The sequence below is a fragment of the Acanthochromis polyacanthus genome, chromosome 2 (assembly GCF_021347895.1).
Source record: "Acanthochromis polyacanthus isolate Apoly-LR-REF ecotype Palm Island chromosome 2, KAUST_Apoly_ChrSc, whole genome shotgun sequence".
Taxonomy (NCBI): Eukaryota; Metazoa; Chordata; class Actinopteri; family Pomacentridae; genus Acanthochromis; species Acanthochromis polyacanthus.
This window is the reverse complement of record NC_067114.1, coordinates 27,440,468-27,467,549: the sequence shown is the minus strand read 5'-3', so window position 1 is coordinate 27,467,549 and position 27,082 is coordinate 27,440,468. Positions and strand designations below refer to the sequence as shown.

Genomic DNA, 27,082 nt, shown 5'->3' with positions numbered 1-27,082 from the left:
GAGTGTTTGTCTGACCTTCTGAGCTCTCAGCCCACACTTTATTAAAACTAGCGCCAAGTTTTAAGCCTACGCATGGAATATCAAGCATGTCAAGAGTGTTAAGCCAAAAACATAAAATAACAACCCACAAGCCATAGTCTATGAAGTTCAGCAGGTTTTGTCAGAGTATAGTGCAGGGAAAAGGTCTGCATTCAAAAATGTGATTTCCCATTTACAAACAAGAAAAGCACTAAAAGAGTGCAGTACTCTTCAAAAGGCTGCTCAGTCATATCTGTGTAGCCGTTTCCGACGGCTAAAATCTTGAAATAAATTGTGGCCGAAGTTACGACACCACAGAATGTGGCCATTTAATACAGATGTACCCACAAACAAAATGACCTTGCGCTGAACAGAGACCTGTGTTATGCATGTGTACGTTATGTATGAATACCGGATATGGAATTGATGGGACTCAGAAGCACCCTCATAATTTAATCAATTGTTCCTTGTATCATTTCCAATGGATAAGTCCTGATAAGTCCGCAGCGGTTGATTTGTAGTAGGATCGCAATCGTGATTGTCAGCACGCAACTGACGAAGTGTTCACTTGTAGTCATAGTTACACTGACGCTGTGACGCTATCTCTCAATGACCCAGAAATCTTTAACAAATCTGTGGATCCAAACTACCGTATTTTCACGACCAAAAGGCGCACTGTAACAAAAGGCGCAGTCTCAGTTATGTGTGCCATTACTGTATTTAAAACACACATAAGGCGCACCTGATTATATGGCGAGGGTTTTATATACAATCCACGCCCACACTTCCCCCTTTAACGTTCTCATGGTGTCCTCTACTACGTCGGCCTTACAACAACACCACACACACAAGCATACAAGTGTGCGTATTTAAAAATAGAGCCGGAGCAAAACTGAGTTTGGTTGTGCTTTATTTAAGTATTGATTACAAAGTACTAACATTTTTTTAATCATCAATAGGCGCGGGCATGGTAAAACACAGATAAAACAAGCACACAAGTGTGCGTATTTAAAAATAGAGCGGGAGCAAAACTGAGTTTGGTATTCACATTTTTTTTTTTTACCGGTAATCGTCATCAATCAAACCCATGGAAGTCCTCATCCTCTGTTTCTGAATTGAACAGCGGCGCTAAACCTCCATCAAACATGCCAGGTTCACTTTCTTCACTGTCAGAGTCACTTTCCGTGCCGTGCGGCGCCTCGGAAATGATGCCGGCTTTTGCGAAAGCTCGAACAACAGTGCCAGCAGACACGTTAGCCCAAGCATTTACAATCCATTCGCAAATTGTGGCGTAACTCGCCCGGCGCTGCCTTCCACTCTTAGTGAAACTGTGGTCTCCATCGGTCATCCATCGCTCCCATGCCGCTCGCAGCCTTACTTTGAACGGCCGGTTCACACCGATGTCCAGCGGTTGGAGTTCCTTTGTCAGGCCTCCCGGAATGACAGCAAGCTCAGAGTTCATTTGCTTCACTTGTTTTTTCACATCGGCGGTGAGATGGGCACGCATAGAGTCACAGATCAACAGCGATGGTGATGCGTGGAAAAAACCACCTGGTCTACGTCCGCCTTACAACAACAACAACACACACAGGACGCACTGCACCATAGGGCGCGCCGCACAATTTGAAGAAAATCGAAGACTTTTATGTGCGCCTTATAGTCGTGAAAATACGGTATAAGCCGCACTATAAGCCACATCACTGCCAAAATCTAATCAACTGGTCCTTGTGTCAATTCTGACCTTATCTGAAAATTTCATCCAAATCCGTTTTTGAGTAATGTAGCAAACAGATGGACAGACCAAAAAAAACAATGCTGATCATCACATAATTCCACTGAGGCCTTCTACACCATGTTTCATGGTGTGTGGGAGCAAATACAATGAAAGACAGAAAAAGCTGATCAGCCCATAGTTAAATGGCCACTACTTGAAGCCTCAAGCAAATGAAATTTTTTTTTTTTTACAGAATTACAGAGATTGTGTTCAAATTTTGTCATTTCCATTCATTTTTCTAATGCAACACTTCAAACCACACCCAAACAACACAGCAGAAACAGAATTCTTCCTGTAAAATGCAACTGAAACAGACACTTCTCTGCTCAAGGACAGCAAATATCCAGAATACAAAAAGGGTTCTGAAGCACACTGCTTAATTCACAGCCTTTCACTGTGCAAACAGACCAACATTTCAACCCTTCTGTGTCTTCATCCATTCATCTTTTGTACTCATTGTGCAAAATAATGCATTGTGGAAACATGGCTTGTGAAAGTCTCAAAACATCCAACAGTTAAAAGCACAGAAATCCATTTGTTCGCAAATAATACATGTGTAATGTATGACAGTCCTTCATGCACACATTAAGAACACACAACTTTCTTCAGTCTGATTTGTAGAAAAAGGTAAGAAACATAAAGCAAACATTTAACAGACATTAGATAATACCAGATGTGACCAAAAGTCTCATCTTACTGCAGTGCATAAAACGACTGTTCACTCAAGAGAAACCCATGTCAGTACAGGATTGAAGAACTGAAGCTATGAATAATATTGTGATTTTCCATTCCAAGCTATCAGTCTGCATCTCAGTGCTACCACCTCCCACACTGAGTATCTGAACACATCAACATTCGACATACAACTTTTCACCTTTACCTTTCAGTACTTCATTAAAAACTAATGGCTGTGTCTTTTGCTTGAACTACTACCTAATTCTGCACACTAAAGCAAACTCTGAACCTATATTTTACACCAATCACATTAGTAATTTGTGTAGTTTAAGGCACAAAAACTTAATTATCACGTTGATACACTCACAAGTCTTCAAGCATCATGTGTTGGTTTACTGTGTTGATGTTTTACAATTTTACAACACTGAGCAATGTGTGCTCTCCTCCACCATCAAAACACCAAATAAAGGAAGGTGTTTTGGATGAATACTGTTCCTCCAATTAAGTAAGTGTAAATAATCTGCAGATTTGTGGGGACCCAGCATGTTATAGCACGCTTCTACTGGTGCAACTCAGGGGACCAATGAACTTGAAGTCAGACACTTAGTAGTTAGTTTGGTGTTTCAAAAAAGACTCAGTATCCCAGTTGCTATTAAAATAATAACCTGTTTTTTAATTGTCTGCATGTTCTATGGGTTTTTCTATCTATATTCTGGCGGTAAGACAGAACATTAAAATTGAAGATTCCAACCCAAAACACTGGTATCAGCCTATAAAAGCCCAGGTTGGTGCAACACAAAAGAATGACTGTCCTCCAGAACTTCTCTTATTACCATGGTAGGTCTAACAAAATCCTGCTACAAAAATAACTTACACTGACCTCTCTCTGAGATACTTACGTAATTTTTCTGTCTTGGTAAACAATGCAGTGTACATGCTTTGAAGTTAGAGACAAAGTGTACCTCCAGGCTGCTGGAAACACTTTCATCAGTAAAAGGAGAATTTAGGAAATTGGCTGATAAAATCTCAACAACATGATAATAGTCCTAAGAGTGCTGCAATGTGGAGGGCACCACACAAGAGCAGCAACACTTTCAAACACACACACACAGATACACACACACACTGGTATTGTCCTACCTCTGGTGTTAGTAGCCATGTCCGCCACCTTCTGAAAGGCATCGAGGAAGGCCACAGCAGCCAGGACAGTGGTTCTACAAAGACAGGAATTAAAAATGACTTAGCATAAAATAGCATCATGAGTAAACTTCAGTTTAATTTTGACATAAAGAGATTACTGTTTTTGCACTGGTATTGTAGCAATGGTTTGGGCAATGAGTATGAAAGAAGTAGATTTGTTGTTGTCATTCATTTCAATAAATCTGTGTTTTGTAAATAAAATCAAGTCACATGTCCTAGAATATTGGTGTAATTAAAAGAGCAGCAACTCCATACTCAGTTACTGTATTTAGATGAAGTTAAGACTACAGACAAAAATAAAATTCAATTTGAGTAATTGTATCAATCAATAAGTGCCTGAATTCTTGTCAATTCAAAGGATAGAAGGTTTAGTCTAAAAAATACTGGATCAGTCATCAAAAATGAAAAAAAAAGGAAAACTCACAAAAATACAGTTTTTGAAGTCTATCTTTTTCCAAAATTCTTTGATCCTCTGTTGCATTAAAGATTCTCTTGATATTTTTGCTCAATATTCAGTTCCAAAGACCATTCATGTGTTTGTTATTCTATTCTCAGTGGAGCTTACCGGAGCTGGGAATGCAGCTTGGTGGCCTTGGCACTGAAGTCCTCCCACACAGGATAGGAACACTGGAAACACAGACAACAGAGCATGTTAGCGTTGACGAATATAAGTTAATAAAAAGCATTTGTGACTAATGAAGCTTACAAATTTCACTTTGGGATTTGAGAAAATATTCAGATCCACAATAATAGATGACATAAAGAGAACGGTTTTACTTCTGAAAATTCAGAGACATTCTGCTCAGAATATTTTTGCATTTTTACATGATGAATTATACAAAATATATTCTAGTTCAAATGAATAATAATATTAAAAATAATAATCTGTCATCTACTGTAGTTTTTAAAAGTCTCTTTTCATTTAACCTGCTTTTTTTTTAAATAAAACATTTTAGTGAAGATTTTGTGTACTTCGTACTCTTTGTTCTCCCCTGTACCACCGTAACTCTCTACCTTTTTCAGCTTCTGTTACCAACTCAATTCCCTATTCTCTTCCACAAAAGCACACACACACCCTATCCCAGTTTCTCCTCTATTGGTACCCTGCACCCCCTACTATTTTCACCCTCCCTTCACCTCTTCCTTCATCCCCAAAACCGCCTCTTCTCCTCCCTATGCAGGCATCTAATCCATCTACCCAAACACCCCCCCCCCCCCCCACACACACACACACACACACACACATATACAGAACACTTGGCAGCCACTGGCATCATGCAGCATCAAAGGGTTTGACTAGAACAGCCTGTGTCTCTAATGGATGCTGCTTCCCCATCCTCCCAGCACATCTTCAGACTGGATGACTGCTCTATCACACACCCCCAGCCTCAGCACATATTACATTATACTTGATCCAGGTTAATGCTTGCAAATTGTGTGCATGGGGGTTGGTGGGTGTATTTATATCAGCAGGGGGTCAGACTATCCTTGCAGGAATGGTGAGATGTGGAAAATCTGCTGGTGTGAAAAACGAAACTTAAGGAAATGCAGGGAGCAACAAAAAAAGGAAGGAGTAGAAGAGCAGGAGGAAGGAAATGTGTGTGTGTGTGTGTGTGTGTGTGTGTGTGTGTGTGTGTGTGTGTGTGTGTGTGTGTGTGTGTGTGTGTGTGCGCGCGCGCGCGCGCTGGGGGGTGGGGCATCCTGTCGTGATGTCAGACTGGCACAGACAGTAAGGGCTGTATACTCTTTGATCTGGCCTGTTTGATGTGGCTTAATTTGGTCTGAAATCACAGTCCTATTTCCCCTTGGTACCGAAAGCTACCCCCTCCACCACCCCACACACACACCCACTCACCCTGCTCCCTCCCCTTGCTGCCTGTTTGAAGTGGCCTACGGAGCTTAAGTAGTGTGGATGGGAGATAACGGAAAGTGACGCTCTCCTCTTTGCACACTCACTCGTACAACCATGCACTTCATTAGCATATTTCTGGCAATTCAATCTAATAAAAGAGCCTGGTGGCAAGTGACCAAGCGTTGACTGAGTGTGTGCATGTATGTGATTGGTTTCTGTTTCTTAACAAGCCGGTCTTTCCCCCTTTTGCATATTGCTGCGAGATACTTTCAGTAGTGGAGAAAGGAACAACACTGATCTATTTTCTAACTTCTGCCAAACCAAGTTAGTAGTCACCTGAAGCAGAACTCTACAGCATGTTAAACATGCAGTATTTAATGTGTCTAGCTACTGCTGGTTGTGCTGTACAGTAAGTGTACACTAATGTTCTACTGGAAAATGCAAGTCTGGCCCTGCAGGACAGTGTGCTGCTGCTACACTGTCAAAACTGCAAAGGAATGGCTGAAGGAACATGACAAACAGCCCAAGGCATTGCCCTGGTCTCCAATCTCCCCATATCCCCACCCTCAACTGATCAACTATTTTGACGAGCAGTAAAAGCTAAATCCATAGATCCTGCAACTAATGGAACCCAGAGGTATCTCAGTGCAAGATTCCACACAACATACCATATCCATGCTACAGCAGAGTCAGGGCTGTTTTGGTTGCATGAGGGTGAGGGACACAAGATTCATTTTTGACGTAGCATCCACTAGGACAAGTATTTCATGTTTATTCAAGCAGACAGTAGTTAGTTCAGTTGACAATGTGGGATTTCTGAAGCTAGTAATGGACCTGCTCAAGACGCTTTACAGAACCCATATGCCTGACTCCCAGAACAAGCCCCAAGGCGACAGTGGCAAGGATAACACCCTTTTAACAGGGAAAAAAACCTTGAGCAGAACCTGGCTCTTTATATGGGGGGACCCATCTGCCTGCTCACCAGGTGAGTTGAGAGGGACAGAAGAGGTAGAGAGGTAGAGGGATAGACACAGAGGGGTAGAGGTAGAGGGGGAGGGATAGGAGAAGAGAAGGGTGGGGAACAAGGCACTTTTTGAATATTCCTTATGAATACTTTATTAAATAAAGCAAGAAAGACAGGAATAAAGACATAAATACATAACTATGATGAATTCTCCGATCACACCTGCATGCATCTTTTCATTGCGTTTGTATCAAAAGTTTGCCTTGTATACCTTTTAACTTTTCAAGTGCTCAGAATGGACATAGAGGGCCATTTTTCTTAGACAGCAGTACTAGAAAGGTAGAAATGATGGAATACAAAATGAAAAGATGGCATTAGAAGAGAGTGCTAATGGCCATCAAAGATAAGGCAGGAGCTGTTACTGTAGGATGATGACTTGTTACACTCTCCGATGCAATGGAAGAATTTATGGATTGCTATAGTTTCCCAAATCATAGAAGGTTAAACTCACAAATTACAAAGCATGTTTTATCAGATGTAGTATGTTTAATAAATCCCATGAACGACTTCCTTAGAATGACAGATCAAGGAAACTGTCATTGAGAGCCTGTACGTATTTCTGGGTGTTTTTTTCTCCAAAATGCCACCAAGACTTTAGTATAGTCCTTAAGAGTATGTTCTTTCCTGAAAGCAACACATTCAGTACTTTCTTTTAATTCACTTGGAAATAACCTCACAAAGAGAGCCGCTATCAGTCAGGGTCAGAGATCTGTTATGTGCATTCTTCTCAAAATAAGTTTCACACTGTATGACTCAGCTGGCAAGCTCCATAAATGTGTCTGTGAACGTGTGTTTGTCTCAATCCAAAGGCTCAAAGACCGTGACCATAACCACGTCTCTCACATGGTTGTAGAACTTGGGATATCGTGGTTGCCGAAAGGCAAATACAACAGCGTGTGAGAGACACAGGACGGGAGACAGTGAGTATGTGAAAAAGCCTTTGGATTGTATACTATTACATCACCGCTTCCTGTGTCACAAAGAAAAAAAAACCCCAGTGGGGCACGCATCACTACCTCTGGAGCAAATACTACCCCACCCATCTGAGAGTGAACATATCACAACTAAACATTGGCTGAGCCTCCCTGTTTTACAAGGCACTGGTGAAAAACTGAAATAGATCTAAACACTCATTGCATTGCGTACCCTCCATTCTTATGCAGTCAGAATGTTGATGTGTGCGTTATTTGAAGTAAAATGACGGAAACTTCCATCTTTCTGCATTTCACCTTGATAACTTTTCCTTTCTGTCCTCCCTTCCTTCCTCCTCTCTTCCGCCATCTTCACAATAAAGCCACACTGACATGAACAGCAAAAGTAGCAAAACATAGTTCAGATTTATAGTTCTTTGAAAATTACAATGATAATCAATTAATATTGCAATATCTTAAAAAAAATTGAAACAACAATTGAGACACAGCTACCGTATCAATCTATTTTGCTAAAAATCTAAAATTTCAACAAGCAGCTACCTGCTTTTGGACTGACTGGATCAACCCACGACATGTTCAGTTCAGTTCAGTTCAAGTTTATTTGCCATTTGCAGTATAAAACCACACTGGGAAGAGGTGCAAGAAGCTCAAAGTGCACTGTCAACATCTAAAAACAACAAATACAGGAGAAAAATAGGACAGTAAAAGGAACAGAGAACAAATGCCACAAAAAATACTTAAAAAATTAAGTACTAAGAGACGTGGTATGTTGGAAGGGTATGGCAGCATAAGGACTTTTGGTCTGGCTGTAACTGTAATCTAACCCAAGAAACTCTTTGAGACTCCTTCCTCTGTCCCTTTCCACTTTCCAGTGACAGTTACTAAAGTTCACTGAACTTCAGTATGTTCATTACTTTTATTTCCTTTTCTATATCCCTCATCATCCTTCAACTCCTCCCGCCTCGTTCCATCATTAGCAGAGTCTGGTAAAAAGGTTCATATTCTTCTTTGACTTCCAGCTAATGATCACTAGCAGGATCAGAACCAGTAAGTGTATTCATACTGAACTGTGTAGGACACAATGTAACGTTTCATATGAAATTTCTCAGGTTTGGTACATCCTGTCAGCTAGTTATTGCAAGTAGTGTGTTTTTGACTACATGCCTGTGCACACAGATCATAAATTCTAGAGTGTGAACTCCAACCACAACGTTTTAGCAAGTGCACCAGTCGTTGTTCATCAGTACACTAACAAGGTCGGCAACATGTACAGCGTGTTAACTTACACTACATGTTGAGTCTCAACTGTAACCAAAATCTGACTTTTTTTCTTACACTTTACGGGTCGATAACCGGCCAACGTGTGGAGTTCACACTGAGTGCAAATATCATGCCCCAGTATCTTTTGTTCAGTGACAGTTCCAGTAAGGTTTTTTCAGCCAAGATGACTGTGTCTGGTGCTGACAAACAGATATAAAGGCAGTGTTACTATATGCAATCTATAAATATTTTTGAATATTATGGACTTGCTTTATTGGACTATATACAGTATAAAAGAATATATACAGTGCTGTGACAGAAATCTTCTATTTTTGCATATTTCTCACAGTTGAATGTTCCAGATCATTAAACTGTTATTTATATTTTTTGAATATTAGACAGCAATAACCCACAAAACACAAAATGTAGTTTTTAAATTAGTGCTTATTAAAGATTTATTGAAAACACTGATCGCTCAATAACTGGTTGGTCCTTTGGCAACAACAATTGCAATTAAACATTTGCCATAGCTTGTGAGCACTCGTTTGCATCACAATAGAGGAATTTTGGATCACTCTTCTCTGCAGAATAGTTTTAATTTGGCCATATTAGATGGTTTCAATCATGAACTGCCCTTTTAACATCTTCCCCCAGCATCTCAATTAGATTGAAGCCTGGACTTTGACTTGGCTACTCCAAAACCTTAATTTTGTTCTTTTTGAGCAATTCGGAGACAGATTTGGTTGTTCTTTGGGTCGTTGTCATACTGCATAAACCATTTGTGTTGAGCTTAGGTTATGAACTGATGGTGGATATTCTCTAGGAAGATTTTGTGACAGACAGCAGAATCTATGGCTCCATCAATTATGACAAGTCATCCAGATCCTGTGGAAGCAAAGCAGCCCCAAACCACCACCATGTTTCACTGTTGGTATGATGTTCTTCTTGTGGAATGCAGCATAAGCTTTACACCAGATGTAATGGGCCCATGTCTTCCAAAAAGTTCTACCTTTGACTCATCAGTCCACAGGATGTTATCCCAAAAATCTTGGGGCTCATCCATATTTTTTTTTGGCTTTTTTTTTTTTTTTTTTTTTTTTGCAAATGCCAGATGAGCCTTTATGTTCTTTTGATCAGGAGTGGTTTACGCCTTTCCCATAATGCCATTTTCACACAGTGACTTCCTTATTGTGGAATCATGTACACTGATCTTGTGTGCACTGGACGGTCACTCCTGGGAAGGTTCACCACTGTTCCAAGTTTTACCATTTGTGGATAATGTCTCTCACTGTGGTTCTATGGAGACCCAGAGCCTTAGCTGGCTTTTTAACCTTCCAGATTGACAAATGTCAACAACTTTCGCATCCGTTCTTGAATCTCCATAGAAGGTGACATCATGTGCTGTTTTTTGAGAACCTTTAGATACTTCACAGTGCTAGACAGACTCTGTTTAGTGATGTTTACGTTCAACAAGCCTGGCAATAGTCATACATGAATGCCAAATGATTTTGGTTATTTGGTAGATTGGTTGCCAAGAGGGCAATTATTTTCTCACATAGGGCCAGACGGGCTGAACACTATTTTTCCTTCAAAAAATAAAATCATTGTCTAATAACTGCTTTATGTATTTTTGGGGGGTTATCGTTGTCTTATATGGAAATAATTTTGATAATGTGAATGACTAAAAATGAGAAGATTTCTGTGCAAATATTTTTCATTGCAATGTAGTTGGTACAGGAAAAAAAATTATCCAATTTGAAATTATTTGGTGTTTTCACTGTAGTTCTGAGTTTTTACATGGAAATAAGTATACATACATGTTCTGGTAAGATACAGTAAGATCCAACCTCATGGGACATTCTGAGCTTCAAAAAAGTTCAAAAGTGGAATTGATCAAGTCAAACTAAAAACGGTCAAACAGATTTATTTTTTAACTCCATTTTGTCACTAGGGAATCATGGCACGTTTGATGTTCTAAACAGGAACTAAAATGTTGTTATAGTGACTTTAAGCACGCTATGGTCTACACCTGAGCCCCATATATTTGCTTAGTGATTCAAATAGGTCTGGTGATGTGTCCACTGACTTCTGCTTCTGTACATTGCAAAACCACTCAACGAAACACATCTGGATTTAGACTGTGACACCATCTTCATAGAGGTGGCTCCATATAGTGGAAGATCAAAAAGTTCAGAGACTGTTACATGGAGTGGGTCATGAGATTGCAACATGTGTAAGCAGTATGCATGACACCACAGTCATTATCGACAGCAGGAGAGGTGCTACACACATTTTTGAACCACTGGTACATATGCAGTTGCAATTTCTCCATGGACTGCAAACTGGAGCGGAGAAGAAACCATAAAATTTTGTGTTAATCAGCAGCCAGGATGGGGCACCCTTCAGGTTAAGGATCATCATTGGTGACGAAGGGAAGGTATGCGGCTACTACCAAGAGAAGAAACTGCGCTTTTCACAGCAGAAGAGCCAACAGTGTCCAAAATTAACATACACTACGTTAATGTTCTGAGGTCATTTAGAAAGCACAAGTAAACAGCTCTCTGTTGCAACAGCATGTAGATGCTCCAGTGGACTGTACACTGGTCACGCATAAGTTTTTGTTGTTTTGGGTTTTTTTGGCCACAACTCTCTTCACTCTGCTCACTGGATTTGGCTTCCTGTGCTGTCTTCCTCTTCCCCAAAATGAAATTCAAGTTGAAGGGCCCCCATTTTGACACAGATTTGGAGATTCAGCGCTCGACGCAGATGGTGTTTGACATGTTTGCATAATGGGGACTTCCAGGGAGCGTTGCAAATGTTGGAGGAGCACTGACAACACTGTAGTAGACTATTTCGATGGGTACTGCAGATATATTCAAATCAGGTATGGTTTTGAAGTTTTATAGGCACAATCTCACATCTTCTTTGATTGACCGTGCAGGTAAATGCCTGACAAGTAAGAGAGACAAATAGCATTTATTGTGAAAACAAGAGTACTGCTTGCACCATAACCCATAATTTATGGGTTTGATTTTGAATTGCTTCAATCAGACTTGCTCTTTTATGTGTATGTACAACAATTGGAGGTAGACAAACTGTGCTTTCCCCTCCATTTGATCTCCACTGTAAATCCAACAATCTATATGGAACAGCTCCACCAATAATAATCTCTGATACAAAGCGATATATTGGCTTTTTTTTTTATCACTTTTCCCTTTACACTCTTTTTTTTCCCGATAATCCTTCATTTCATCTTGTCCTGACTGTAGACTCTGGGGTGTTGTCAATAGTCCTCTGGCCTAGTTCTCATAGCACCAGTCCACCCAGTCTGCCCAGCATTCTATTGAGAGCTCCACTCCACCACTCACTACAGTGGACGAGAAGCTTACTGTCTCCTCTCTGTCTTTTGTTCCCTTTGTTTCCCCCTCAGCAAGACAGAAAAACAGAGGAAATCCAGCAAGAGAGACAGGGGGAGAGAGAGAATGGGTGGAGGCAGGCAAAGAGGGATGTAAGGATTAGCTCGATTTTTTGTTGTATAATTGAGCCAATTCACACTTTAATGTGTGAATTGAGAAATGCAAGGACCAAACAAAAGAGGCTAATTTCACAGTGCTTCATATGCATAATCGGCTGGCTGGGAGTTTCCATAAAGAGGATCAAACTCATTTTTATCAAGGTTGGGGATGGATGTATAACCCACAGAGAAAAATACTACATATTATCTGTCTCCACTTCTCCCAGGAAGAATGGTGGTGTGTTGTTCTACTACACTGACTGATATTTACTTACACAGGTCAAGTTTACTGTTTTGCTCATAGTAAAAAGAACTGGATGCTGCCATTCTTATATTATCCAATCTGGTTGTTCCAAAATGATGGATCTGACTGACAAAGCCATCTTGTTACTTATTACTGTCATTTTTTCCTATAGTTTATAGTTTTCTTGATCAAGCCAACATCTCCATGATATTGAGAAGATAAATACATAAATAGTCCTGATTTTGATCATCAGTGAAATATCATCAATCATTCATTCCCTGTCTGGTGCCAGAATTCATCAAAATACATTCACACGTTTGTTTAGATTTCAGCTGTCAGATAAAACTGTCCTAAAATGACAGGAGGTCATTGGTCATTTAGAAAGTCTTGCATTTTTTCTGAGTTTTTTTTTTTTTTTTAAATACAACGTTCTGCACGAGGCACAGAAGAAGCCATCCATTTTACAAGTGCAGTGATTGTTTAAAGCTGTCATCAACTAACTATGTTATAATGATGATGATGAAATGCATCTGGATTTGTATGTTTTTTCCTGACACATGATTGATTCTTCGCATGCCGTGTTCATTCTGCTGCTGTGATCATATGCTACTTTGTGGCGTAGGTTGGAAGAGCTGCAGGACACAAAATAGATGAACTAACAATGGTGCAATTGTAACTTGAATTTCTTTGATATCTGCTGCAAACGTTCTTGAACATACCCATTTTTCATCTGTCCACGATTCCACCTCAGTAAAACACCAGCAGTTTGTTTCAAAGAGAAAAGAGTGAGCATGTTGAGGATGAGACAGAGGCTGCTTCACTGCATAATTGATGAAGTGCAGCAGTTAATTCCAATCTAAACGCAGTGATAAGGGGAAAGAGGAAACCATCTGTGTGTTGTTGTGTCACTGCACTGCAAGGCCAGAGATCACAGACACATATCAGTGAACATCTGGGTTGTCTCCACCATGTTTTGGCTAAAGCAATACTGATGAATGTCATGTACTATGCCAAACAGTGCTAGCCATGATTGTACACAGTTTATCCATCTCATGCTACTGTATCATAGCAGGCATGGAAGATGAGATATGAGGATTGAAGAAAGGTAGGCATTAGTTTCAGGCACAGAAACTACTATTTGGAGATGCTGGTAAAACATTGCTATCAGTTTTAACAACAGAAAGATTTTCTTTCGTTTTAGTTCATTTATAGCAATAAAAAATCCACACCTGCCAAAGATTTCAAGGAGAAAAAAAATGTCACAACATAGCTTAAACTTAATTATTCTAAATAATGACATGTAGTCCTTTAAATAACATTAAACAACAATATAATACAAGGCACAAAATATGAGTCTGTGCTCTAAATGACCCATCAAAATCAACTCCGCAGCCGAAAGGAGTACTTTACAGGAAGAAGTTCAACATTTTACACAGCACTGCCATTAAATACATGGACTTTTCAAATGCCCAGTCAAACACCCCAAATCTTTTTCACAGCCTGAATAATGCTAAACAGCAAACAAGCAAATTGATTTGTACCTGGAGCTCCAATTTCAGTTCTATTTGGTTTCAAACATCACCATAAATATTCAGTCACGAATCATGAAATGCAGAGAGTGATTTACATGCTGAACAGACAGCTCACTGATAAAAGTCAAGACAGAGATGCATTATCTTTCACTGGGTGGTATATTCACAAGCAGCTATCAATCAGCCAGGCTCTTAGCTGTGTCTTCTCTCCTTCACTGGGTTGAAAGGCATTATTTTCTGCACTGCTCCAATCATATGAAAGGGCTGTCGATGCACGCTGAAGGTACGTCTGTCAGACCACTTAACGTAAGTGAGAGCAACTGTTACTGTGACCCGAAGCACTTAAAGAGATGTGTATGCAGAGATAAGGGGAGGAACTTGACTTTGATGGGTAAGTCAGACGATACCCACCGTTGAGACTCACTGGGATATGCACTGGTTAGAAAAAGTAACGAAGTAATGGAACAGTAGTGGAGACAGCAGGGATGCCCAAAACAACTTAACACTAATGTTGTTCCATATCTGATGAATAGGTAGCTGACAAAGTGTTGCCTACTAGATAAGCCAGAATTCAAGTCTTCTTCAATAGCTCTGTGTCACAAAAGGTATTTCCCTATACAACTAAACTGTCATTGTCATTAACATTTCAATGAAAACTTATTTCCCAGTGTGTTGCATCTATTGGTGATGCATCACAAATGTGTTTCAAATCCATATATCTCTGAAATGTATTTTATTGCCTTACTGTCGCTCCATTTCAGCCAACCAATCATATATTAGCTGGGGCAGGATTCGTCCTCTTGGTAACCTAGAAAATGAAGGATAAGCTCCAAACATGTTGTGAAAGGATTATATTTGAACCTAAGCAATGATATTTTCATAAACCTAAACATGTGGCTTTAGTGCCTAAACCTAAACAGACAGTAAGTGAAATGTGAAAGAAAACAACAAACGAAAACAAAACTTGGGTTAAGGGCCAGTTGCTGACTTGTGGCCCCATTCTCAATGGAATTCTTGCTTTCTCTACTATGTCACATTCTTACTTTATAGGGAGAGAACATGTTTACTTCAGAATGTAAATCAAAATGGAGTTTAGTTGTATAGGAACATAATTCTTTGGGAACAAGGCTGCTTCAAACAGTTGATTTTGGGATATTTCTGCCAGCTGCACTGTAGAAAGAACTGACATGGGCTGTTGACTGGCAAAGTCTTCGGTTATTGACTTCAATGAGCTTTTCCTCTGTAGCAGAGGTTTGTTTTGGTCTTCATTTCCTGGTTCAGTCCTTATGAGAGCCAGTTTCAATATAATATTTGATGGTTTTTGAAATTGTACTTGAAGAATCATGAAATGTTTTCTTGATTAACTGACCAGTAATGATGCAGTGTAATTTCTGTTTACTTGGTCGAGTTGTTCTTGCCATAATATAGATTATTACAGTAGCTGCTGTGTACAAACACCAACTCATCTGAAAATAATATTTTGGGTGATGACCTCTTAAATCTGTCTGACATATCGTTTTTTGGTATAACACACTACATAATTACTCCACCAAGGAACACGGTGGAGTTGTGTGATGATCGGCATATGTTTGTCTGTCTGTCTGTTAATCTGTGTGTGTGCACCATTACTCAAAAATGGAATAACGGATCGAGATGAAATTTTCAGGGAATGTCAGAAATGACATGAGGACCACCTCATCAAGTTTTGACAGTGATGTGGCTCCACGGATCTGGCTCCCCAGATTTGCTAAGAACTTCTGTTTCATTGTGAGATAGCAGCACGGTGTCACTGTAACTATGACAACAAATGAACACAAAATCAGCTGCCTGCTGACGATCACATGATTGCGATCTTACTAGAAATTGACCGCTGCAGATTTATTGTGACTTATCTGTTGGAAATCATACAAGGAATTGTTGATTAAATTCTGGAAGTGTTTCCTAGTCCCATCAATTTCCGCTACATGTTTAAGTCATGCGATTCGATATCTGTACATAATGTACACATTTATAACACATGCCTGTGCTCAGCATGGGGTCATTTTGTTTGTGAATACATCTATATTAAATGGTCACATTCTATAGTGCCGTGATTTCTGATCATCAATAACTATTAAACAAATGCTGCATTTCTAAAACAAAAAAAATGCATTATTTCTGACAATGCCATGTGGGAATGAACAACATTGTCGGAGTACTGCGCTTTTCTTGTTCCATATGTGTTTTGATGTCCTAAGTATTGTTCAAAACTGTAGAAAATATTACAATTAAGCACTTGCAAACTTTTCACTGACACTGCATATTTGGCTTTTCTTTGCTTACATTCCTTGTAACTTATCAGTCGACACATCAGTCGAACTCACCGGATGTGAGCTGCGCCTATAAGCCTGTCATTGGTCATTCATGTCAGACTGCTTACTCCTCTCCTGCTATCTGCATGTTACCATTTTTTAAATCCATTTTCTATTTTGGGAAACAAAAACAAGCAACTCCAGGCTAGCCAACCACACTAAAAAGTTTGGCTGAGGATTTTGATCATGCAGTGAAGCAGCCCTGCAAGTTTACCTCTGGTGAATTGTCCATTTCAATGACACTCCTTATTTCTCATGTGCAAATGTTCCACCACAACAATTCCATTCGTCACTATTTTGAGGGAACACTGACACAGCATCCTTCATTTAGCTCCACCCACAATGACTGTAATTTGTTTAAAGGAATACAAACATCCCAGAACTCCCCCTTTCACTCCCTTCCCCCTCCTTATCAGAATGATCATGTAGTACAGCCACACCATTGTGTACTGCAGAATGGTCTGGCTAAGTGAGACTGTTTATAAGTCAACATTCACATCAGTAACAATATACTGTATCTAAAAATGCTGATGGGTTCATTTATTTTGAAACATGTTTACCATGAACTTACTGTTGCATGAAGTCATTATGTATCACATTTTGCTGTCCTTGGCCACCAAGTGATGCACTGGATGATGTACTCATGTAAAGTAATTCAAACACAGGGAGCAAAGCAGGACTTCACAGGAGGTTATGAGAGCCAGAGGCTGAGGGATGAGTTTTATGACTGAATGCAGATGCTTCATCGGAATTTTTCTCCTCTCAGTTTCTCTACATGTTTACAGAGTGAACAAAAAAAAGCACTCAGAGAGCCCAATACTCCGCCATTGCTGTTCAGTCTTTGTATCATTTCCGAAGGCTGAAATCTTGAAAAAATTTATGGCAGAAATAACGGTACCATAGAATGTGGTCATTTTATATAGATGTCATTTAATAAATGACCTTGTGCTGAGCACAGGTGTGTGTTATGCATATGTACGTTATGTACGGATACCAAAATGTAAATATGTAGTGGGTGGTGGGAATTGACAGGACTCGGAAACACCCCCACAATGTAATCAATTGTTCCTTGCATAATTTCTGACGGATAAGTCCCCACAAGTTTGCAACAGTCAATATGCAGTAGGATCACAATCATGTGATCATCAGCAGGCAGCTGACGTAGTGTTCGCTTGTGGTCATAGTTACAGTGACAGTGCACCGCTATCTCGCAATGACACAAAAATCTTTAGAATATCCATGGATACAGACTATAAGGCACATCACTGCCAAAATCTAATCAGTTGGTCCTTCTGTCATTTCTGACCTTCTTTGAAAATTCATCCCAATCTGTTAGTCCATTTTTTAGCAATGTTGCTAACAGACAGACAGACAAACGTAACTAACTCCATCATTCCTTGGCGGAATAAAAAGGAAAAAAACATTGATTTTCATATACCACAGAATTATTTACCTCACACTCAAACTGTAGTCTGGCACCGTAATCATGCGAGCACATCCAGAGTTCAATCCAATACATATCATACTAAAACTTACATGATATATAGAGCATGAAAAGAGCTTTCTTTTCATCCAGTGGTTTCTCTTTGAAATGAGAATATTGATTTGCCACATTAGTTGTTGTTCTCTGTGTCTGTCTCTGGTCTCTTCATAATGATCAGTGTGTTTTACAGTGAACAGAGTGTGATGAGAAAGCTTTGACAGGCCTGACAAAGGGTTCACTGAGTGAGGCTGTCTTGGCTGGCTCCCAAGCAGCCTCCACGCCTCCCACGACCAGTTTTCCCTATTCATCTCTACCGGCCCTAACGAGCCTCAGGGCCCTGACGACCTCAGAGATTTTAACAAGCTCTAATGAGGGAGATGCTCCTTTACATGTCCTATGATTCTACCGGCACGTTGGCATCTTCTGCTTCTGGTTAACTAGGTTTTTACATGGTTGTTGTTGCCGTTAGAAAGGTCAAAACCTACTGTATCATTTAAGAACTAAACTATGAGTCTTCATATGAGGGTAATTTCTCTTTGGTTGCAAGGTACAAAAGATGTGCCTTCAGCATGCCCTGCTTCTTTTCTTTTTCAAAATCTTTTTTTCTCTAAACACCAGATTGCTTTTATACCTTGTCTTGCATATTTATCATCCAACTTTCACCTTTGATTTAATTTGCTTGATGAGAACATTAAGCAATCTCAGAATTTCCAGAAACTTCTGCATCTATAGGAGCAAAATCAAACAATTTTATCATACATTCCAAAAAGCATATTTAGTATAAAGGGTTGAAGTACGAGGGCACTTCAAAAAGCTTCACCTGGGAACAGGGGCATAACTCCCCTAAAAACTGACCATATTTGTCCATTTTTTGGTGACCCTCTCACATACTGATTTTCAAAGGGTGTCCCCATGTGAGACCTTTTGAATTACCTTATATATTGTTTATATCATAAGATTCAAAATTGCATCACCAAACAGTAATTGCATTACTTGTAAGTTGAACAACAGGATAAATGTTCTTATGTCATATTCAAATCTTGCATTTTTTTTTCAATGCTTCGTATGGCCACCTTTATTTCTAAGGACAGACTGGAGGCTATCCATCTTTCTCAGTGATTTTTTCAGCTGCTCTTTGCTGGAGAGGTTGTGCTAATCTACCTCTCTCTTTAAGATATGTCAAAGGTGTTTCACTGGGTTCAAGTCATAGCTTTCTCTTTATTCTTCTTGTAAATGTCTTGTGTGATTCTGGGCTGTGTGCTTTGCTCATCATCATGCTAAAATATTTATTTTCTGCCAAGCTTCTGCAGATTGGGAGTCATCTTGCCAGTTAGTATTTTGGTATGTCCACAGGCATTAATGGTGCTATCTGTAAATGTCAAATCTCAAATACATCTTGCACTCATGCATCTCCACATCGTCACAGTCCCACCTCCCTGATTTAGTGTCAGGACTATGCAGTCACTGTGCTTGTCATGACCAGGTAACCGTCAAATATGCTGGACAGCAAATGAGCTGCACAAATTTTTCTTGTCCTATCCGACTCAAGAATGTGCTCCGTGTATTCATCAGGCTTCTATTCGAGCAAGCAAAGTTTCCTCTTGCAGTTTGTGCATTTGATTTTTAGTTGATCAATAAGTAGTTGTAAATTATATTTGAAAGTTTTGTGGTTACATTCCCTGTCCTTCCATGTGTTGAAGTGTGCTTATGCAAAATATTAAATCTGAAGTTGCTCCATCTTGCATGGCAGTTAGTTGCATTTGCTGTGTGAATGTCCATCCCTACAGTCAGATTTTTTTTTTTTAAATTCATCTGGCAACTCTTTTCAATGTGGAGCAATGATGCGACATGCAGATAGACACAGCCCATAGTTACAAAATTCAGGAAGCTGTAGTGTAATTTTATAACCTTGTTCATGCATCTTTTCTCATTGTAAAACACAAAAGTAGTACATTTTATAATCACAGGTTTTCTAACTTGCAGGTCAGTGATCACAAGTGAATTCCCTTTTGTTGCGCTTAGTTTTGACTCTGAGAACTATTATCAATATGATGTTTCTTAAGTATTTGTTTTCGATTGTGCATAAGAGGCAATAGTCTACTTGTCAATATGGAAATAATGCATTTTTTGAGAGGTGACATGAATTTGAATCAGTTCACATTTCAGTGACATGGCACAGGGATGTACCGATTTCTGTTTCATGCCAAAATAAAATGAATGATAGCTGAATTGGGACATTATGTTATTATGACAAGTCAAAATGTCTGCTCTGAGGAAGACTTATTGGTCTGCTGGAACCAACACTACATGGACACAAAGGAGTCACAAGGATGAGAGATCTGTCTCTGTCTTTTTCCTCCCTCTTTCTGTTGACACGCACCCAGGCCTCTGTTTTAAACAACCGCTCTGCGGTGGGAAGTCCCCTGGACCACACAGACACAAACACACCACAGATTGGACTAATGATATGCTTCCACAGAGCATCTTCAGTTCTGCATCATGGCCCAGAGTCATGGGACATAATTGTCACTGGCTTTTAAAGGGATGGACAACAATGGGCAGTCTCTGTGAGGATACTGACCAGTTTACTTCCAGTTCTCCTGGTTTGTTGATGGTCCTATTTTTCCAGTTTACTAATTTAATGAGGCAGGCCCCTGTCCACTCTCCACTCAACTCGGTCAAGTTGCAAAGAAAAACATAAATACTAGTAGCTCAGTGTGGCATGAGTTTCACCATCTGCCCATTATGGTCTATGCATATCATATGGCACACATGGACAGAAGGACCTAGATACTGAAGTGAAATCTGAAGATACTGAGCCGCCCCATGCACATGTGGCTGATAATTTATGGCTGCACAGCTTGTACATACTGACCAAAATGTACGTGCACGAACACATTTGACTTGGCAGACAGAACCATGTGCACAAGCACTACCCAAGTAGATGTCCTACCAGTTAGGGATTGTGGTCTGCAAATATGTAAAAATGCAATCCTAAGGATACATTTTCAGTTTTCCAATACAAGGCCAAAAGCAAAGATAGACAGTCTTAACTACACATGCTTTACGACAACCAAGGACCAGTGGTTTAATGGGAAAAGTGGCCTATAATTCATTCACTCTATTTTTCTGTTCCTTTTTGGAATAAAACTTGACCTATACAGTAACTGCAAAACCAATATCTATCATAAGTCATGCCATAGGGCAGTCTTCTACATGACAGCACTGCTACAGGTCCAGGATGTAACAATGGATAAACTGGAATTACAGGGAGAGTAACCCACATGCATAAGTACAGTTGAGTGTATGCTTTGTGTTATACTGTGAATGTTTCACAATGCGTAACATACATGGCCAACAAATATAAGCAAAGCAGATGGTTGGCTAACACAAGCCGCAGTTACTGCCTGGTTCCCACCAAAAATTTACACTGAGTAGGTATCTCTGTACAAGCAGATGTTTATAATATATATTTTTATAGATGCCCTTGGTATGAATCAATAAGTGAATAATATTATAAAACTGCATCTGCTGGATTCCAGAACAGAAGCAAAAAGTATTTAGTGTGGATCTTTGAAATCTAGTTTAGAGACCCTCTTTGTCTGCTATTTTGGAAAACCAAGAGCTTTTCAGAAAGAAAGAAGATTTGCATATTTAACATGTTTAATACTAAGAAGACCAATTATTTTACATTTGTTTACTGATTTAGTTCATTAATATTACATGCCCTGCATACATTCCTGCCACTAAATATAATACCTTATTTAACCTGAATGGCACTCTACGAAGTCAAATGGACTCCATTTACAATATGAAATATGGAGCAGCATAATTATATCATTACAATATGTATTTGTATGGAAATGTATGCCCCCTCTACAGTGAGTGTTATAGTTTAATGTATGTATCATACAGATGGGTTACAAGCTGAAGGAAATACCTGACCCCTTGACCCCTACAGTGAGGGGATCAGAACAGAGTTTTTTCCAAGTGATCTACTTCATGCGATGATGAAAGTTTTCTATCCTGATGGGAGTGGGTCTTGGATGACAATATTCCTATCCACAAAGCACAAATGGTCACTGAATAGTTTGTTGGCAAAGAAATTGGTCACAGTCACCACATCGAAACTTAATTGAACAAGATGGCCGAGCACTTATCCGTTCCTGTGTCAGGAATCATTGTTAGACCTCAAGGGACTTCAAAAATAAGTGGGCACTGTCAAGAAATATGATTTGTTCGACAAGGACAGTTGGAAACCAACTTCTTGAAGCTAATCTGAAGTCACACAGGACATGGAAGAAGCCCTTTATCAACAAAAGGCAGAGGAAAGCTCGGTTACTCTTTGCTGGGGATCACAAGGATTGGACTGTTGATGATTGGGCTAAGGGTCTCTTCAGTTATGAATCACAGACTGTATATAAAGTGGACGTAGCATCTGGCTCCAAAATTGAAGCCCACCCGGATGTCAAAAACTTGCAATATCACGCCGTCCGCTAGGGTTGGCTCCAAAAAGCTTTTGCTCCATAGACCCCAATTCATTTTTGGAAAAAATAAAATTTGATAGACTAATTTTCTACAGCTCAGGATTTTTTTCCCGTTAGTTTTCATGGTCAAAATGAGAGATCAGGTGGCCAATTTTAAAATAAATCAATACTGAATTTTAAATAAATCGTTAAAGTTGGCGGAGCCAGGGGGTGTGGCTATACTTGATTGACAGTCCCATTGACTGGTCCTGCCCTGAGTTTCTCTCCGGTCCAGCCTGTTTGATGACGTCACTGGCTCCAAAAAATCCAAAATGGCGACCAGGAAGTAGCAAAATCCGGGCTTCATTTTCTCGGTGTTAAAACCAACTGGTGACGTCACGGTTAGTTTACACCTGTTATGAATCCAATTTCCGGTTGATGCCCACTCAAGCCAACTTACTGGAAGCGTGGAGAAGCCTACAAACCAGACTGTCTGCCCCTACAGTAAATCATAGGGGTGGATCAGTGATGACCTGCGGTCGTTTCAGTAGGTGTGGAACTGGGCAGATGCAATTGTGTGAAGTGTGAATGAACCAGGTCATGTACGGGGCTACTCTTGAAAACAGCTTTCTTTCATCAAATGGAAAACTCTTTCCTGTCTTGAATAACTGGGTTTTCCAACAAGACAAAGCCCCTTACCACACGGCAAGGTCAGTTAAAGCCTGGATGGAGAACCAGAACATTCAAACCATGCCTTGGCCTGCTCAATCACCAGATCTAAATCCAATTGAAAACTTGTGGAAAATCATCAAACTCAAAATGGAGAACCACAAACCCAAAAACAGAGCAAATTTGTTTGAATTGGTGCAACAGGAATGGGCTGCTGTGACAGCAGAGCATCAGAAGCTGGTGGAGAGCATGTCGAGGCACATGGCTGCAGTCATCAAAAACAATGGTTATGCAATCAAGTACTAACTCCTGTGTGTATCATGTGACTAAAACAGACAGGAAAGAAAACATGGAATGCCTAAAAGCACTGTTGTTGGCAGTACTATGTCACAGCTATTGATGTAAGAAACTAAGTGATTTTGGTTATTATCAAGAAAACCATGGAAAATGGCTAGATCTCAGCTTTTAAATCAAACTGTTTTGAGCTTTTTTTTGTTATCATTATATTTGTCCAAACAAATTCACCTTTAGTTGTACTAGGCATTAAAATGAACAAGAAATTGAAGAAAACAAGGGTGATTTAACATTTTTTTTCCCATGACTGGATATATACAGTAAATACAGTCATTTTTTGGGAGTGTAAAGCCTGTAAATACGTTCAGTTTGCTGATAATGTCAGATGTTTTCAGCTCCTCTATTTGATCGGATGATGTCAGCGCTACAGTTTTAGAAAATGGTCCAGCGAGTTCAGTTCAGTGTCAAAGTTTCCCAAGATCTAAGGCTTAGAAAGTATGGGAGTACCTCAGATGATCAAGTATGAAGGTGATCTGTACACTGTGCAAAGTTTCAGTGATAACAACAGTGCAGCACAAAGCAAAGGCTGCTACAGAGGAAAAATACTGACATAACTACCGTTATGTGATCTTTATTCATTGGAAGGAGGAGGTTTTTATTATCTTTTGTCCAGGCAGAGCATTTTAATATTTTTTTTTGTCGTGGTAGCTGCTAAATACACTTATCAAGCTCAACGATTTTAGTCACAAAATGAACTGAAAACAAATAATTGATTTGTTGTTTCTTTTTGTAGCAAAATCAATCATTTTGACCAATGAACTAAAAGTCGATGGGTTAATCGACATAAAACAGTCTTTAGTAGCCATCCTCAAACACAAACAATGATTTCCTAAAAATAGTCAATTAACAAATTGATCACTAAAGTTTTTAATCATATCAAATATAAGTTTTTAGTGCTATGATATTAAAGTTACTCCAATGGTGCTGACAACAGAAAAAGACACAAAGGAAGCCGATCATGAACTGGAACTGCATCACTCTGTTCTGTTTTGCTGCAAAAATGCTCTATGAAAGGGCAATGTAAACAAGAGCGACAGCACCAATGCAGGAAGTTATTTTAACATCTGGGACAGAGTATAGCATATTTATGCTTATCTTATTAACTACATCCTTCTTCAGGAATGCCCATTGATATTTCCTGCAGCAATTTAGATCTGGGTTCTGTCAGCACAATATGCAGATAATAGAAATACAACTTTGACCAGGAAACTATGATTTCCTATACTCCATCTTACTGCCACTGTCAAGAAAACAGTAGCCTGTATTCAGTAACTGGTCTATTTAGTCAGCTGACCGTGAACATGACCTCTACATATTATCCTAATGCCCCTCTGTGACCTGCGGATGTGTAATTCACTAGAAAGTTGTGAGACACAGCCTCAAGGGATACACATTGGCAGAAACTACTTAGTGCCCTTGTACACACACGCATATACACAATACACATCCCCAGAGACGACGAGGAGTGTGCATGAACAAATGGGACTGTTTAATATGTACAAGCTGGATATTTTAATTTTAAAAACATTATGAAATTATATTAACATATCACAAACTGTGAGGTTATTACTTTATAACTGATGCTTTAATATCACAACTTTCTTCTCAGCTCCCACTGCTGCATTATTAATTATTTGCTCTCATTCCTAATCATTTTACGCAACACGAAACAGACCAAAGCCAACTTGATCTCACTGGGTGGAGGACATGCTGTGGAGAGAAAGAGGAAGGGAGAAGCAGGAGGAGGAAGAGGAAGATGAAGGAAAGAGGAAGAAAAAGTGCTTTCTACACAGCATGGATCCAATCTGCTGACGTTGGCATCCAACGGCATTCAGTTTGGCTCTTGTTGTGAACTCATGAGTGTGCGTAAAAGCGTCAGGTAAAAATTCCACTGGCAAAAGATGAAAACATAATGAACTTGGCATGACAGGATAGCACAATGGCTTCAGAGGATGTCCACAAAGTAAAAGTGAGTTTCAACTCCAGCCAAAACATAGAAGATTTTTCACTTGGCATATCTCATACAGGTCCTCGTATTAGAATATTGATCATTTCTATTAGGGGATGTAGTTTCTGCTGTTAAACAATATGCAAAGTCATTTAACCCTCCTGTCGTCTTGCAGGCCAAATTGACCCGTTTTAAAATTTTAAAAATGTGGAAAAAATATATATATATTCACAGTGAAAACTTCCACATTTTCAATTTTTTTTAGGAAATTTTGGAACATTTTTTTGGTGGGAAAAACCAAATAATAAAAATGTTTAAGAACATTCAGAAAAAAAATCAACCAAAATCCAGTGAATTTCGCTGTCAAATTTGGGCATTTTTTATTTAAAAAAATAAAACTTTTGATGGAAACTTTTCGAGAATTTTCTTCCTGAAGATTTTGCAAATTTATACTAATTTGGGGAAATTTTTTCTGAAGTTTTGCACTTTTTTCAGACAAGGCAACAACATTTTTTTGGTAAGGACAACACAAGGGTTAAGATGAACTGCTTTCTAGAACGTGTAAATCAATAGCTAAGATAATTTCAGATCTATTATATATTATATATCACAATATACCATTCAACATCCACCAAGTAATTTCTGAGGAGGTTCCATATCAGATAAGCAGACTTACTGTGCTCACCAGGAACTGCAGAACAATTCTACAGCAAGTCAAACCATTTACCATATTCATTTCTTTATTTTTAGGGCTGCAGATCACAATTATTTTCACTTCTTTTTTTGATTGTGATTGTTTTTTTTTAAATTAATAATTGTAATTTGATATGTTGTAACATCTGAGTAAATAGAACTACAATTATAACAGCTTCATAATTAGTTTTGTCATCCTACTTAATGGTTCTTAGAATAATAATCTAATATATTAGGATGTTTTGTCAGAATGTCAAAATGTCGGTGTTCCTTCTAATTTACATTAAATGTGCATCTCAATTCAAGTTATTTCAACTATTTAATATATGGTTTACAGCTTAGTAGTATTTTCTGATATTTTAGATGTGAAGTTAAGAGTTAAATCCAAAATTGTAGTGGAAACTCCGAAAAGGTTTCCAAATCTTTTGAATCAGATTGGATTTGTAGGGAAATAGAAAACTGTGAGACTCTGGGAATCACAGCAGGAGCTGGTTTACAAAGCTTGACAGAGTGGCTTCATATGTACACCAAATGAGATAAATGATAATAATATATTTTAAAATTGGCTAAATATTTGACATATCAATGGAAAAGAGATTGTTGCTTTCATAATCCGTCCGTCCGTCCATCCATCCAGTATCTATACTTGCTTTATACTATGGAGGGTCACATGACCTGGAGCCTATCCCAGCCGACCCTGGACAGGTCACCAGTCCATCACAAGGCCATGTTCAATTGCAAACTTGCATATGATAAAAAATACAAGTACAGGACTAAGCAATTAGATAATTTGGAGGTTAATAATATTCAGTCAATATTTGATGTATTTAAAGAATTCAGTGTCATTAGGCAACAATATGGATTAGGCTGCCTTTAGAACCAATGAATTTGTGTATTTTCCTTTTTTCTATTTTTAGAAAAGTTTATTCCACAAATACGAATAAATAATTCAGCTATATATTAACTTATGGATTTCCTCTGTAAAGTATCTCTGTACTTAATGCATTTGAAAGAGAACTATGTGGACTTCAGCGATTCGAGCAGAACAGCTGAACTGGTATTTTAAAAATGTCTTCTCTCGAGTCACTATTTG

The 27,082-nt window shown here is 39.1% G+C and overlaps 1 protein-coding gene across 7 annotated transcripts in view; it reads right to left on the bottom strand.

The window, feature by feature from the left end:
* Positions 1-27,082, bottom strand: part of mtss1lb (MTSS I-BAR domain containing 2b) — a 100,368-nt gene that overhangs the window by 68,680 nt on the left and 4,606 nt on the right. For all 7 annotated transcript variants that reach the window (XM_051941237.1, XM_051941249.1, XM_051941239.1 and 4 more), the window contains exons 2-3: positions 4,233-4,294; positions 3,608-3,681 (exon numbers count right to left, since the gene is read on the bottom strand). In XM_051941237.1, the coding sequence (XP_051797197.1) occupies positions 3,608-3,681; positions 4,233-4,294 (136 nt within the window). The remainder of the gene's footprint in view (positions 1-3,607; positions 3,682-4,232; positions 4,295-27,082) is intronic.